General features: G+C 52.7%; 1 protein-coding gene across 1 annotated transcript in view; it reads left to right on the top strand.

Moving 5' to 3' along the window:
• Positions 1 to 15,169, top strand: part of IGF2R (insulin like growth factor 2 receptor) — a gene marked incomplete at its 5' end in the record, with an annotated part of 108,254 nt that overhangs the window by 54,010 nt on the left and 39,075 nt on the right. The window contains 10 exons of the mRNA XM_079716398.1: positions 787 to 924; positions 1,508 to 1,655; positions 2,159 to 2,336; positions 3,032 to 3,147; positions 3,593 to 3,761; positions 5,295 to 5,474; positions 7,820 to 7,921; positions 9,085 to 9,186; positions 11,744 to 11,939; positions 14,700 to 14,870. Coding sequence (XP_079572524.1) covers positions 787 to 924; positions 1,508 to 1,655; positions 2,159 to 2,336; positions 3,032 to 3,147; positions 3,593 to 3,761; positions 5,295 to 5,474; positions 7,820 to 7,921; positions 9,085 to 9,186; positions 11,744 to 11,939; positions 14,700 to 14,870 — 1,500 coding nt within the window. The remainder of the gene's footprint in view (positions 1 to 786; positions 925 to 1,507; positions 1,656 to 2,158; positions 2,337 to 3,031; positions 3,148 to 3,592; positions 3,762 to 5,294; positions 5,475 to 7,819; positions 7,922 to 9,084; positions 9,187 to 11,743; positions 11,940 to 14,699; positions 14,871 to 15,169) is intronic.

Consider the following 15,169-nt stretch of genomic DNA (forward strand, 5'->3'; position numbering starts at 1 on the left):
TGGAGGCCGCTCCACTTCCTCCGAGGGGGGAGCATCACAAGTGCTTGAAAACACTGTCCGTGATCTCAGCGTCGATACACACAATGCACCTTGTTTTTCGGGGTCAAGGTCTATACAGATCCACACATTTTTATGTTCCTCAAAACATAGTATTTTGTGAAGACTCTTTTATGTTTCACTGTTGTGTTTATAATTTTTAGGGGCTTCCTTGTTGCTAATGGCTTGGTTTTACTATTTTTAAGCATTTTCCCTATTGTTGGGTTAATAGCATGTTTCCAGTGTTGGTGATTGTGCTGTGACATATCCTCTCTACCTCTTGTGGGGAAATTTCCTTTGGATAAATTCCCAGCTGTGGGATAAGTTCAAGGACCAGGACAGTTTTTTGTTTTGTTTTGTTTTTTAAATTTTTTAAAATGGTAAAATATACATGATACAAGATTTATCGTTTTAAAGGAATTGTGATAAAATAGATGTAACATGTAATTCACCATTTTAATCATTTTTGAGTGCACAGTTCAGTGGCAATTAAGCACCTTACATTTACATTGTACCTTAAATACGTTTACACCACCATCCATCTCCAGAACGTTCTCGTCCTCCCAAACTGAAGCTCCGTCCCCATTAAACACGGACTGCCCCCCAGCCCTGGCCCCCAGCCTTGTCCTTTCTGTCTCCGAAGGTTTGACCACTCTAGGGGCGTCAGATCAGCATTTGTAGGAGGGTATTTAGAACAAGGGAAGCTTTTTGAGACCGGATCAGTGATGGGTCTTTCTTCCCCATTGGCAGGTGATTTAGAAAGTGCCCCAGTGCTGAGAACTTCTGGGGTGGACGGTTGCTTCTACGAGTTTGAGTGGTACACGGCGGCGGCCTGCGTGCTGTCCAGGACCGAGGGGGACAACTGCACCGTCTTCGACTCCCAGGCAGGTGTGTGTCCGAGCGCCTCGTGGGGCGGGCAAGCCTGCACCTGCTTAGCTTGTTTTTGTTTTGTTCTTAACATTTTCTGTGAGTGTTTCAGAGGTAATCTGTGTTCGAATTATATTCATACGGTTTGACCAAAACTCTGAAAATCTGGTGTTTCAGGCTTATCTGAGATAATGAAAAACCGGTCATATTCAAAGTCGAGGTAGGTTTGCTGATCGCAAAACCTGAGGAGCACAGGAAGTAAATCATGTTTGAAAAGGCTTTTCACATGAATTTCTGGCCAGGAAACCCAGCACCGTTGACTTCTCACGGCCGTTGTATTGTGGTCGTCCCACTTTGAACACACTGGTTGTTTATTCACCCAGAGTTCTGGGCTCTGACGTGGGTCTTCGGTGACTGCAGCAGAAGGGGCGTGGTGATGGAGGACCCGCCTCCAAGGGGAAAGTGTAGGTGATGGCGGTCCTGGTAGCTCCCGTCCCAGCCGTTGGGCAGGCCTGGCCGCGAGCTTCTCCTGGAGGCCAGGAGCTGAGGGGGCTCTTCTTCGCTGTGGTCTCACTGACCTGGGATGGTCTTGATTCTTTTTTAGGGTTTTCTTTTGACTTGTCGCCTCTCACAAAGAAGAATGGTGCCTACAAAGTTGAGACGGAGAAGTACGCGTTTTACATCAACGTGTGTGGTGCGGTGTCCGTGGGCTCCTGCCAGCCGGACTCGGGAGCCTGTCAGGTGTCAAAAAGGCAAGTGACTGTTCCCAGTTCCCGGTCTTGCGTTAGGTATCTTGTGCTCACAGGTATTTTATTCTGGAGTAGGTGTGTTGTCTGCTGACATCTTTGCTTTATGACGAGTGTGTAAACTCTGGGAAGACCTGGACTGAAAACCGGAGGATGCTGCTGGGGGTTTTCGTTTCCCAGAGAAGGAACAGGACAGGAAGTGGACTCGTGCAGCGCCTCACCTCTGTGGAGTTGGCACTTCTCAGTTGCTAGATGGACTTACGTACACGCTTCTCCTTCCAGTGTTGTGTTAGTCCAGGGAGCTGTGCCTTAAACCAGCCGCGCTGAGCGTGGATTTGGGTCTGGTGTGGGGTGGGATTGCCCTCGCCACACCGCTGTGCTGAGATCCTAACCACGGTCCCGGCGCTGCCACCCCCTACGCTGTCCCCGGCGCTTCCTTCAGCCTCGCAGCATCACAGAGCTTCTGGTCTTGGTATCTTTCCTGAGAGACATTTGTTTATTTGTTTTAGTGGTGGGAAGTCTTGGAACTTGGGACGCAGTAATGCTAAGCTTTCATATTATGACGGGATGATCCAGCTGAACTACAAAGATGGCACGCCCTATAATAATGAAAGGCACACGCCAAGATCCACGCTGCTCACCTTTCTCTGTGATCGAGATGCTGGAGTGGGTTTCCCTGAATATCAGGTAGGGGTTGTGCTGTGTGTGTGCCCGGGTGTGCACACGTGTGTGCCCGTGTGTGTGTCTGCAGAGCGACGGGGGCAAGGAGGGAGAGAACGTCAGTCTTGTAAAGGCAGGGGAAGAGAAAAAAGTGGTCAAGACAGAGCTTGTGACTTTTCTGGAGCGAGACAAGATTCTGTTGTTGGTGACGTAGGAGCTGGGATGGTCCCTGGGGATAAACCGTGAAGTTATCTGGCTCCCCAGGACTTACACAGGAGCCTGTCCTGGGACCTTTTATTTAGAAGGAGAGCTATTATTAGTCTGGTTTCCTGGGCAAATCATCATCTCCTACGATTTGCCAGAGGACATGGGCAGTATTCATTTTCTGAGCTGTTGCTTCAGTGGGCTGTACATCTCAGTCACAGCCCATGACACTGTTGGTTTTGGGTACAAAACACACAAAAGCATCAAAACCATCCCATATTCCCGTTTAACAGAGGATAGCTTTGCATCTTAATTTATTGCTGGGCAATCTTCCTTTTAATAAAATGAGAGGGGATGGGCAAAGTAAGTGAACTTTCCTGTGGTTTTTATTTAGAAAACAATGCCCCGTCTTTTTAGAAAGGCTGGCTTTGTGCCCCGTCTGTTTAGAAATGCCGGCTTTGTGTAACGATCACTCTTCTCTGCCACCCCTCCCACGTCTGCCCTCGTCCTGAGATTAGGAAGAAGATAACTCTACCTACAACTTCCGGTGGTACAGCAGTTACGCCTGCCCGGAGGAGCCCCTGGAGTGTGTGGTGACTGACCCCTCCACGATGGACCAGTACGATCTCTCCAGGTGAGGCGTGTCAGCCAGCCCTTGGCCTGGCCCCAGTCCAGACAGGGCTGACTGAGGTCGATTAGACCCTGCTGGTGAGCATGCAACTCAGCCGATGAGAGGGAGTCACGTTAGTTCTCGGTACAGGACCGAGGTGGGGAGCTTTAAGCAGAATGAATTCTGCGAAATGGTCCTGTAGCCTGTGCGAGATTAACCAGTCTTCGCCCAGCAAAGCCTCAGTCTTCACCGCATCATTTAAAGCAATGCCTGTCGGTGCAGAGGTGCGGGGCCAGTTCCAGGTGTGCCGGGGGCTGCATTTAGTGAGGTCGAGAACAGAGGTGTGCCGGCTTTGGTAGTTTGGTGGGCAGGGCATGTTTCCTTCAGTATTTCTCTAACTGCTTAGAAATGAATCGTAGGACCGAAATCTGTCAGCTTGAAAAGCATGCATTTCCCTTTGAAATTTCAGTCTAGCAAAATCCGAGGGTGGTCGTGGAGGAAACTGGTATGCCCTGGACAATGCCGGGGCACACAGCACGTGGAGGAAGTACTACATAAATGTGTGTCGACCTCTGAACCCAGTGCCGGGCTGCGATCGGTACGCGTCCGCTTGCCAGATGAAGTACCAAAACGACCAAGTGAGTCTGCCGTCCCCTCCTGAGCCCAGGACTTGGTGGTGGAGGGGGCTGTTTCGGGACTATCGGGTCTAAGCAGGCCTGGCTGCTGACGAGAAGCCCTCTGAGTGGGAGAGGGGCTCGGGGTGAGCCCTCCTCCCCCCACAGATGTCGTATTTGAGTCATTGTTCAGATTTAAAAGTTTAAAAAGCCTGGGTGTCGGGGACCTGTGCTCACAGTACTCAGCAGAGGAAGTGTCTCTGGGTGAGCAGCAGACATCTGTAAAGAATAGCTTTTGCTTCCAAAAGCTCTTACTTCTGGACTCATTAGGGGGCCACCTGCTCGGTAGAGTTGCTGTGGATGAACTAGATCCAAGCGTTAGCTCTCGCCAGGGTGCAGACTGCGCTTTGTCATCCGATGGAATGCAGTTACTGCCGGAGCTCTGGTATGTTTCCCTGGGCTCCGTGTACACGGTGCGTCTTAAAATAAAGAGGTATGTGTGCTTCTTTAAAAATAGCATGTCGGGAATGTACTTTCCTGGCTTCTGTTGCACGGCAGCTTGGAGGTGTTTTAAAGGAAGCTGGCGAGCGCTCTCTGGTGGTTCAGGGTGAGCGCCCCGCGGTGTGTGCACGTGTACGTACGCGCGCGTGCTCTTTGTCGGAGCAACGGCCTCAAAGGACAGTCAGTCCTCATTATTCACAGATTCTGTATCTGCGAAGTTGTCTACTTGCTCATGTTGATTTGGAACTCCAAATCAGTACCGGGTGCTTTCACGGTCTTCTGTGGACGTGCGCAGAGTGGCCTGACGTGGCTCTGCGTTCTCGTCTCAGCTCTCCTACCCAGATGTCCAGAGGGTGGAGACACAAGGGGCGGGCGGTGCGGTGCCAGAAGCTCCTGGCTCCTGGCCCGGTGGGCGGGGTTTGAGTCCTTCCTCTGATGCCCGTTAGTGGGGTGGCCTTGGATAAGTCACTTAGCATGTCTGAACCTCGTTTTCTCTTTTGTAAAATAAAGAAAGTAGAATCTATCAGGATCTTGAGGATGCAAGATCACAGTCTGTGTGACATAAGTGTACGTTTAGGTACCTCCAGTCGTCCCTTTTGGTGTGTGGGGAGAGGACTGGTTCCAGGATCTCGGCAGATACCAACATCTAAGGATGCTCAAGACCTTTATATACAGTGTCGCAGTGTTTGCACATCACCTACACGCACCCTCACTCTTAAGTTCCCTCTAGGTTACTTATAATACTTAACACAGTGTAAATGCTATGTTAATAGATGCTGGTGGCAAATTTAAGTTTTGTTTTTTCTGGAATTTCTTTCCCCTGAATGTTTTCGATCTGAAGTTGGTTGTACCTGCAGAGGTGGAACCTGTGGACATGGAGGGCTGACTGTGTTTCCCCTCTGTGTACGAACGGTGGTTCTGTATTCACTAATTCAGCATTTGTGGCGAGTTTCTAGAACACAAGTACTGTGAATAATGAGAATCCACTGTGTTAGTAATGAGGAAATCAGTTGTTTTCTCTTCAGAGGGAAACATAACGGACATGCATGTTTGCAGGGTTCATTTTCTGAAACCGTCTCCATCAGCAACTTGGGGGTGGCGAAGACGGGCCCCACGGTGGAGGACAGCGGCAGCCTCCTCCTGGAGTATGTGAATGGCTCAGCCTGTACCACCAGCGATGGGAGACGGACCACCTACACCACCAGGATCCACCTCGTCTGTTCCAGGGGCAGCCTGGTAAGGAAGGCGCCGCTCGTCACCTGTGACCTTGGTTGCTTTGGGTTCCTCTGTGTCTCTTCACAGGGACAAAGGTTGATCTTAATTCTGCTTCAGGTCAGCATGTGATACAAACTCAAGGAGGCCAGGAGCACGGTAATGGTGCTTTCGTGGCTGTCCTTTCTCAACTTTAAGCCTGGTCTCTTACTGCTGGTTTGTGACGTACACTGTATGGTCTTCTGTAGACTTGAGTTCTGTCTCTGAGTGGTACAGACGCCGCCCTGCCTGATAGTTCCTGTGAGTTGGTGATCTGAGGATCACGGCTGCAGAATAGGTCTTAGAGACGGTTCAGTCCAAACAGCAGACTTCATAGATGAGGAGACTGAGGCTGGGTGCAGCTCAGGCCAATGGGTGAACACGGAGGGAGGTGTGTGTAATATGTCAGAGAAGCAGGAATGAAAAATCAAGGCTGGGAAATGGAGAAGGTGATGGAGATTGCATTTGGGCCCGAGTTCCTCAGCCAGGGCAGAACAGAAGAGAAAACTCCAAATAAAAATGCTCCGGGGTCATTGGGAATAGTCCCCATTGGTTTTTAAAAAACAATGTGGTGGAAGATGTATAACGTAAGATTTACCATTTTAGCCATTTTTAGATGTACAGTTTAGTGGCATTAAGTACATTTACAGTGCTGGGCACGCATCACTGGTGTCCATTTCCAGAACTTTGTTATTCTAAACTTAATTTGATTTTTTTTTTAACCTGGAGCTTTACATTTATACCTGGGTCACATGTTTTTTTGGATAATTGCCAAACTCTTAGATGAACACTGGTGGGAATAATAAAGAGCTCATGTTTATTATCAAACAGATTATTTCCAAGGGCTGGTTATACTTTTTAAGGGTCTGCTACAGCGTCCTCTCACTTCGTAGACAAGAACCCGGCCCGGTGTGTCCACTCCTCTCCGCAGGCAGGGGGCCTCAGTCACTTAGATACTAGGCGTCCTGCAGACGCCAAGTTTTCTCTGTCCTTTGCCAGCACACGAGTTCTTCCCAAGAGATAATGTCATTAGAGCTTAAGGTCACTCTGATAAGGGAAGGAAAATGTTAGCTGGCTGAGCACAGCCTGAGTTGTGCAAGGAAAGTGTCGCATAACTGAGCTGTAAACACACGCTCTGATAAGCCGGAGTCGGCTTCCCGATTTCTGCTCTCCGTCCCAGGAAGGAATGCTGGCTGCCCAGCCCGGCCCTCAGCCCTCGGCCCTTGCCTCCTGCTGGGCACGTCCGGGCGTCCCCTCCCTGGGCCTCATCCCACTCCGCTTCCCCTCTCTGGTGTCTCGTTGCCACGGAGATAGTGGACAGTTCCAGGAAGTTCTCTCGGACCCTTATTTTTTCAGCTTTCCTGTGACATCCCATTTGGACAGGGTTGTTCAGTTTTCAGAGCGAATGCACGTTGTTACTGTATCCCTCAGCGGTGCTGCAGGGGGAGGCGCATTTCATGGGCCCAGGAAACACTGAGTGAGGGTCATGTCCCGGGGGGTTCCGCAGTCCCAGGACTTTCCACAGCCGCGTGGTGAGGCAGAGGGCTGGGTGTGTGTTCAGTTCACTGTTGGTGATACTGCGGCTGAGAGGGTGGGGACTTCAGATCAGAGGGCGCTTGGTGGGTGAGGCGTGCGGGACAGCCTAGCATCTCCTTCAGCCGTGCGTCTGGGCGGGCGTCTCACCTCCTCCGTGCCTCCATTTGCTCCTCTGTACACAGAGGGCGGGTAGAGGTTGTCCTGAGGCTCAGTTGAGGAATGCTCATCACACTTGTTATTGAAAACACACCCAGGAAAGTGCCCAGATGGTCAGTGACTCACAGCGGGATGAGCCTACCCGTGTGACTAGACCCACGGCTGCAGATAGAGCCCGGGAGCCTCCTGGAGCCCCTTGCCGGTCCATTTCCCCCGCCCCGTGCCGGTCCCTCACCCCATAGGTCAGTCTCGCCTGTGTCTGCGCTTGCGTGGCTGTGATCCTGTGCACGGGGACCTTTGGCTCTGGCTCTTGTCCTGCATCTGGGTGTAGAACGGTTTTCAAAAGCGTGGACTGGACTCAGACCTAGGTTTGGATCCCAGTTCTACCACTGACTCCTGGCGTGACCTCAGGTGAATTTCCCAGCATCCGAGTGTAAGAGAGAACAAGAACATGTCCTTGGTAGGAACGCTGAGGACATTAAGTTATAATCAGATAAGGCACGTGAAGCACCTAGCCTAGCACTGTCCCATGGTAATCCATAGATTTTAGCTCTTTTTATTTATCAGGCAAGTATTCTTTTGGTTAGAGCCAGTTCCACTTTCTCATATTGACGTTTATCCCGGATTTGTCCTTTCAGAGCACCCATCCCATATTTTCTCTCAGCTGGGAGTGTGTGGTCAGCTTCCTGTGGAACACGGAGGCTGCCTGTCCTATCCGAGTGACGACAGACACAGACCAGGTACGGGTGCGGTCCCGGGCCTCTGGCCATGCCCACCCGGGTGTCCAGGCTCCGTACCCACCACCCCCCGCCCCCCGTGCTGCCTAATCCCTTACAGCGTCTGCATTTCCCCCGCCTTGACAGCAGGCGTCTGGAAAAGTCATCCCGTGTACCTCTCCCTCAGCCCCGGCTCCCAGTCCCGGGACGAGACCCAGGACCTTCAGTTTTCCTCTGGTTTCCTTCCTTTCTCTCCACATCACTGTCCCTTCAGCGTGGCAGTGGCTCTGGGCTCTCCGTCACCGCAGACAAGGGTGCTTCAATAGCACGACCATGCCTAAAGCGTGCCCCGTCGTCTGTCGGACACAGCCTGTGTGGTTTAACGTGATGTTTAAGGTTTTAGTGCTCCGCTTCCAGCCACATCCCTGCTTCAGCCCCGCGCCCACTGCAGTGCTGGCCTCGTGCCGCTCTTCGGCCTTGGCACGCGCTCCTGCCCTCGGGTGAACCCCTGCCTGCAGAACGTGGCAGCCAGCTGCTCTGAGATGTGTTCTCTGCCCTCCCAGGGGTGCACCTTGTGTTCACAGCACGGGGTGTTTTTCTTTATGATGGGACGGATTTCCCTCCCTCCCTCCCTCCCTTTTCAGGGCTCCGTCAGGCAGCAGAGCCCACGCTCACCCAGATGAATGTTCCCGGCGCGGGGTCCCGGGCTTGTGGGACCCAGGGAGGGTGGGAGTCGGGGCACGCCGCCCTGGCCCGCTGGCAGTGCTTTCTGAGGCTGTGGCCACTGCTCCATTCTCCGCATATGGCGAGTGGGGTGGAAAAAAGACACGAGGCGGTGGGGGAAGAGGGGTGCTCGTTATCCCTCCTAGAAGAGGGGAAGAGACAGGTAGTTATTTCTGGGTCTCTTACGGTTCCTCACTTTTCTTTGGGGGTCAGCAGTGGTCTTGTTCAGGTAAATGAAGCAGCCTTAGGAGCTCAGATGAGGTCAGCATCTCTGAGCTGGTGCCCCCCTTGGAGTGCTTCAGATGCGGTGTTGGAAGGGGCCGTGAGCTCTCCCAGGGCTGCTTCTCGGACGGGGTTTAGCGTCAGTGCAGTCCACACGGGGCAGGCTTTGGAGCCGCTCTGTCTTTGCCGTGTTCTCATGGACCAGGTTTGAATGTGCCTCTTTGCCTCTTTTGTTCCTGCAGGCCTGCGCCATCAGGGACCCCAACAGTGGGTATGTGTTTGATCTGAACCCACTAAACAGTTCCCAAGGATATGTGGTCTCCGGCATCGGGAAGACTTTTGTGGTAAGGCCTGTGTCATGATTTCCGATTTGCCTTGCAAGGACGGGAGGCTGCGTGAAGGTCACCTGCAGCTGGTTGCAGGGGAGGCAGGTGCCCTCAGGACTTGCCTGGGGCCCTGTGATGGCGGCGTTTACCCAGGAGGAGATGAGAAGAGCCAGCCTGAAGGGGAGATGAGGGGAAACCGTCGCCCCATCCTGTTACGGGGCAGATGGGAGGGTGTCATTCTTTAGAAAAGAGGCTATTCCTAACCCGTGACCCTGCGTCTGGAGTGGTGGTCCCAGGCCAGCAGCGTGGGCATCGCCTGGGAGCTTGCAGGAGGTGCAGTGTCTTGTGGGTGGGGCCCAGCAGCCTGGGTTGTTTGTTTGTTTAAAATTTATTTGTTAAAAAAAAAAAGGGGGGCTTCCCTGAAGTGGTTGAGAGTCCGCCTGCCGATGCAGGGGACACGGGTTCGTGCCCCGGTCTGGGAAGATCCCACATGCCGCGGAGCGGCTGGGGCCATGAGCCATGGCCGCTGAGCCTGCGCGTCTGGAGCCTGTGCTCCGCAACGGGAGAGGCCACAGCAGTGAGAGGCCCGCGTACCGCAAAAAAAAAAAAAAAAAATTATTTCCTTATTTATTTCTGGCCGCGTTGGGTGTTAGTTGCTGCGCGTGGGCTTTCTCTAGTTGTTACTCTTCGTTGCGGTGCCCGGGCTTCTCATCGCGGTGGCTCCTCTTGTTGCACAGCACGGGCTCTAGAGCGCAGGCTTAGTAGTTCTGCCGCACGGAACACAGGCTCAGTAGTTGTGGCGCAAGGACTTATTTGCTCCATGCCATGTGGGATCTCCCCGGGCCAGGGCTCGAACCCGTGTCCCCTGCATTGGCAGGCAGATTCTTAACCACTGCGCCAACAGCAAAGCCCCAGCCGTCTGTTCTGACAAGGCACCACGTGGCTCTGATGCCCACTGGGGTTTCAGAGCCACTGGTCAAGTGGAAATTATATTCGCCTATAAGAGGGAGACGACCGATGGCAGTGCTCCGGGATCTTCTGACAGCACTTCCTTCATGGGCGGCCCTGACAGGGTGTCTGGAGCGGTGAGGAGGAAAATCTCCACTTAATGCTGTTCTGTCATAAACTAAGCGCTGCTAGACAGGGAGAAAGCTTTTTAAAAATCTTTATTGAGGTTTAACTTCTTCTAGCAAAATCCACAGTGGAAGAAGAGAATACCCTTTGAAAGCAGGAAGTTGGGGTGAGAATGTCATAGCACTTTGCAAAGGGGACTTTGCAGGCACAGCGCATGCGGGAGGGCCTGCGGATTGTTCCAGAGCCAAAAGGCACCTGATGGGGTTCGTCATTCAGCAGCACGGTGGCTTGCAGCCCTCCCTCTCCCCACCCCCTCTCAGAAGTTGCTGCTCTGGAGTTTGGCTTGTAACAGGTTATCATAGGTGACATATATTTGGCTGTCTGTGTGAGTGTGAGAAGCAGACAGGAACTTTGTTGAGCCCCACAGGGAGCATGTCAGAAGAGGAGAGTCCCATAGAGCACATGCCAGAGGCGGCGAACCCAGGGAGAACATGCCAGCAAAGAGGAACTCTGTAGGGGACATACTGGAAGAGGTGACCCCGTAGACAATATGCTCAAAGCAGTCCAGAAAGGCTGTGCCCGTGCGGTAGCAGGGGCGGGAGGCGGCAGGTGCACAGTTGTGGACAGCAGGGACGGACTGTGGACAATGCAAGTGGAAGCGGAGTTGATTAGTGGGTGTCTAGGCTCCTCGGAGTCAGGACACAGCCCTTGTGCTGCCAGAAGGGCTCAGGCCACCACCGCCCACCAGCCGGCTGCTTGGCACTGTTCCCTCATCACCTGGCCCTGCTGGGCTCAGCTGCCCCTACATACTACGTACTTCTGTGACCACGCAGCCCACGTGGCTGCAGGGCACCTGCCTGGGTGTAGTCTTAAGTGGCCATTTCTTAAGTAGTAAACTTTGGTCTGAAGGAAAAATACTTTGTACATGTAGTTCTTAACTTTTTATATGTCATCCACGGACGCATACCAGTTGTAGAGAAGTCTTTCCTTTCTGTGTCTCGTACCGAAGACCGTATCCTACTTCATTATATCGACCACTGGATTTAAATCGAATGGTATCAACAGCTTTAAGAAATACAGGGGTGTCCCATTATATTTACTTTTAATTAATGTGACTTCAACCATATATGCTTTTCCTCATATAATCAAAAATACTGTAAAATTCTGGCTACTTATGGTCTCTCTCTTATACATGCTGCATTGTGATATGCAATGTGTCTCATGCATTTAGAGATACAGGGCTGTATAAATAAAGCCTTACAGGCAATTTATGGGCATTGCCGTTTGGACTTTGCTTTTTGCTTTATGTGCTAGCTTCAGGGTTTAATTGCCCAGGCATGGAAAGTTGGTCATTTGCCTAATAAGGAACAAATTATGCAGTTGTTTGGATAACAAGCAGGCAACGCTGTTTGGCTGGGCAGGGTTTGGGTTGCTCGGGGTTATGTTCGCGGTGAGTCACGTGGCCTGAGTTGGTGTGTGGTTCTCGCTGTCTGGCCTGCAGTTTAACGTGTGCGGCGCGATGCCTGTCTGTGGCACCTTGGATGGAAAGCCAGCGTCCGGCTGTGAGGCAGAGACCCAGACGGAAGAGCTGAAGAATCTGAAGCCAGGAAGGCTGGTGGGACTGGAGAAGAGCCTCCAGCTGTCCACCGAGGGCTTTATAACTCTGACCTACACGGGGCTTCCTTCCCACCCCAGAGGTGAGCTCACGTCCCTGTGCTTGCAGCTGACCGGTGTCCTGGGGGTTCTGTGACTGTAAACCTTTCAGAACGTGACGGGAGTGCCTGTAGACTGGGTCCCGGCCACCCTCCCCACCTCTGAGCCCCACGGGCCCAGCCTCTGGTGTGTTCTCCCAGCCGCCTGAGTGCGTCCCGCGGCCGGAGGGGGCCTGGCCACTAGGTTCTGCTGCGCCCGCCCCCAGGCGTCCTCCACCAGCACCTCCAGCGGCTCCTCTGATAGGAGTGTGTTCGCTCGGCCTTTTGTGCTGTGTTTTTCAGGTATTAAAGAAGCGGTGGGTGAAGATAACAGCAGTTACTTTGTTTTTTCCTAAATTTCTTTCTTTCTGCCAATTCCTCTACTCAGTCTTTATTGTATCTTTAAATACAGTTTTGCATCTCCAGTGGGTTCACACTTCTACTCCTTCCTGCAGCTGTGACTGTAAACTGAAAGTTGCCATTTTTGGTGTCATAAGGTGCAAGGCCGAGTCTGAGGGCCTCGGGAGGACAGTGGTGGTGGAGTCACAGCTACCGTCGTGAATGCTCGCCGTGTGTGCCGGTCCCGTGTGGAGTGCTGTGTGCGCTTAGTGGGTTGGTTCTCCGCCAACCCCGTGCATCTCATTTGCGCTCACACCCTCTGCTTAGCCACCTTCTTGCTTCACAGGTGACGAAGGCCCCGGAAGGCCCTGAGCCCTGGACACAGCCACTGGCTCAGCGCTGGGCGGAGCCAGGGCTGACAGCCAGGTCTCTCGATCCTCATCCTGGCTCTGCGGGCTAACACGTTTCTGTTTTGCGTTGAGGATCGGAGGCCCACAGAGGTGCAGTCACACCCACAGCCAGTGAGCAGCAGGGCTGAAGTTGGAACCCACGCCTTCTGACTTCTAAACCTGTGCTCTTCGCACCGCACCGGGATGGACTCAGGAGGGGGCAGTCGTGTGATGTGTGGGGCGGAAAATATGTGGGACGTCGGAGTCGACGTCAGAGGAGCTTAGTATCCAGAAGGGAGTGGGGATGGCCCTGCCCTCCTGCACGCGTGACAGCCCGCGGTCATCGGCTCCTTTTGTGCATCACGCTCAAGCTGACGGACCCATTAACACGCTGGGAAGGGAACTCCTAGGGCTCGAAGGGATGAGTTCAGGATTCCTGTGAAGGGGTTTTAAGAACTGGGGTCTTCTTAACTTCAGGGACAGAAAACATGGGGCCTGGGGGCTGCTCTCAGATCCTGGAAGGGTTGTCCTAGAAAGGGAATTGATCTTGTTCTGTATCATTTGTCGGGGAGGGTTTGGACCACAGACTGAGAGAATTTTAGTTGGTTGGAGGAGAACTTAGTAGAGCCGGGGGAGTGGTGATCCTTCGCTTTACAGATGGAAAGTTCTTCAGCTCTTGGTCAGAACAGTCAGGTGCTCACTCACTCCAGTATCCAGAAAGCAGCGTGCTTCATTCTTGTTTATCATTCTTCTGCTCTCCAGTTCCAGAGTGCGGTTTAAAAATGAAATAGATTAGGCATTTATATATAGTTTTTTTGGGGGGCCCTAATTGTGTGGCTGACAGCCGCTGACATTTATTCTGCTGAGTTTGAATCCAGGCGCCGGCAACCCCAGGGGCGCAGCACATGTATAACCAGCCCTTAGAGCCGTGCTGCCCCGGACTTGCTTCTTACCCTCTTTTTGCCTCAGTTTCCTCCTGTATTAGCTGGGCATCTCTGGTCCCCTGTGAGGGTTAACGTGTTGCTGACCCTAGGGTTCTTCCCCTAGTGCAGCCTGCGGCGCTCACCACCCACCCGTGGTCCCCTCCCTGCGGGAGCCTCCGCGTTACCCGTCCTGCTTTGCGTCCTCCCCACCCCACCCCAGTGGCCTGTGTTCAGCTGGGCAGTTGGAGCGATGTTTTAAGTGTTGGGCGACATCTCTCCCAGCTCAGACCCCCCAGGGCTCCACGTGCGCCCAGAGTAGCAGCCAGCCCTGTGCAGTGGCCGAGGGACACTGGCTGCTCCTCTGACGGGGTCACCCGCCCCTGTGCTAGCTCACTCCCGCTGACCTCCTGCTTCTGGAGCTGTGGAGGCCCGCTCTCGCCCGTCCTCCCCACCAGAGCCTTTGTCCTTGCTGTTCCCTCTGTCCGCAGTGCTCTCCCCTCAAGACTGCCAGGCAGTTCATTGCTTCTCTTCACTTCTTCGGGGTGGGCTCAGATGGCACCTTCTCAGGGAGCCCGGCCACTGCGTTGGAAACTGCCATGCCTCTTCCCCACCACCCTTGGGGTTTCTTAGGCCCTGTCCCTGCTGCGTTTTTCTTCATTTCCAACTGGTCTGTGAGGGGTTGCCTTTAGTTTGCTTACTACTTGGGCGCTGGACCGGTGTGTCAGCTCCCAGTAGGGCGGGTTTTCTTGTTTCTTTCACTCCTGTGTGTAGTAGGAACTTAGTAAATATTGTCGAATAAACCCATAAAGAAGAGTGACATTTTTCTAATGTTTGGATGGATAAACGGATATAGCATTTGCACACTTCCTGGAATAGAAGAATGCCAAGACACCAGGTTCACGGTGTAAACCGTCTTTACGTGGGTCGCTATCACAGTGAACATGGCCACTTTGTACTTCAGACTGGGTCCCTGAACCAGACCTGGCGCTTCGCGGTGATTGTCTTAGAGGGTGGCTCGGAGGCTCATTCCCGGGCACACTGTCCTGGTGCCACACGCATGTACGGCTGCACAGTGATTGCTGTGGTTTCCTACAGTCTGGTCTTCTTGTTCCCAGGGAGGGCTGATGCTTTCATCATCCGCTTCACCTGCAATGACGACGTTTACCCAGGGACCCCCGGGTTCCTGCATCAAGACATTGACTCTGACCTGGGGATCCGGGACACTTTCTTTGAGTTTGAAACTGCATTGGCCTGTGTACCTTCTCCGGTGGATTGCCAAGTCACGGGTGAGGCCGGGGGACCAGGAATTAAGAGGCCGGTCAGAAGCGTGTGTCTTTGCCTGCATGTGTGTCTGTGTGTGTGTGCACGTGTGTCTCTGTGTACCGTATGTTTTACTTTACAGGCAGCATGATACATGTGTTACATATTTTCTTTGAACGATACTAGAATTGTAAAGCTTCTCTTGAAGAGAATCTAGATACATAATTAATGGTTTTGAGCTATAGTTAGGGATCAGAAGCTGGTTAAGAACGGAGAAGAAAACTAGGGGAAAAAAATCAAGTACACGGTCAGAGCTTCTTACAGT

This window comes from Hyperoodon ampullatus (genome assembly GCF_949752795.1).
Source record: "Hyperoodon ampullatus genome assembly, chromosome: 12".
NCBI classification, from domain to species: domain Eukaryota; kingdom Metazoa; phylum Chordata; class Mammalia; order Artiodactyla; family Ziphiidae; genus Hyperoodon; species Hyperoodon ampullatus.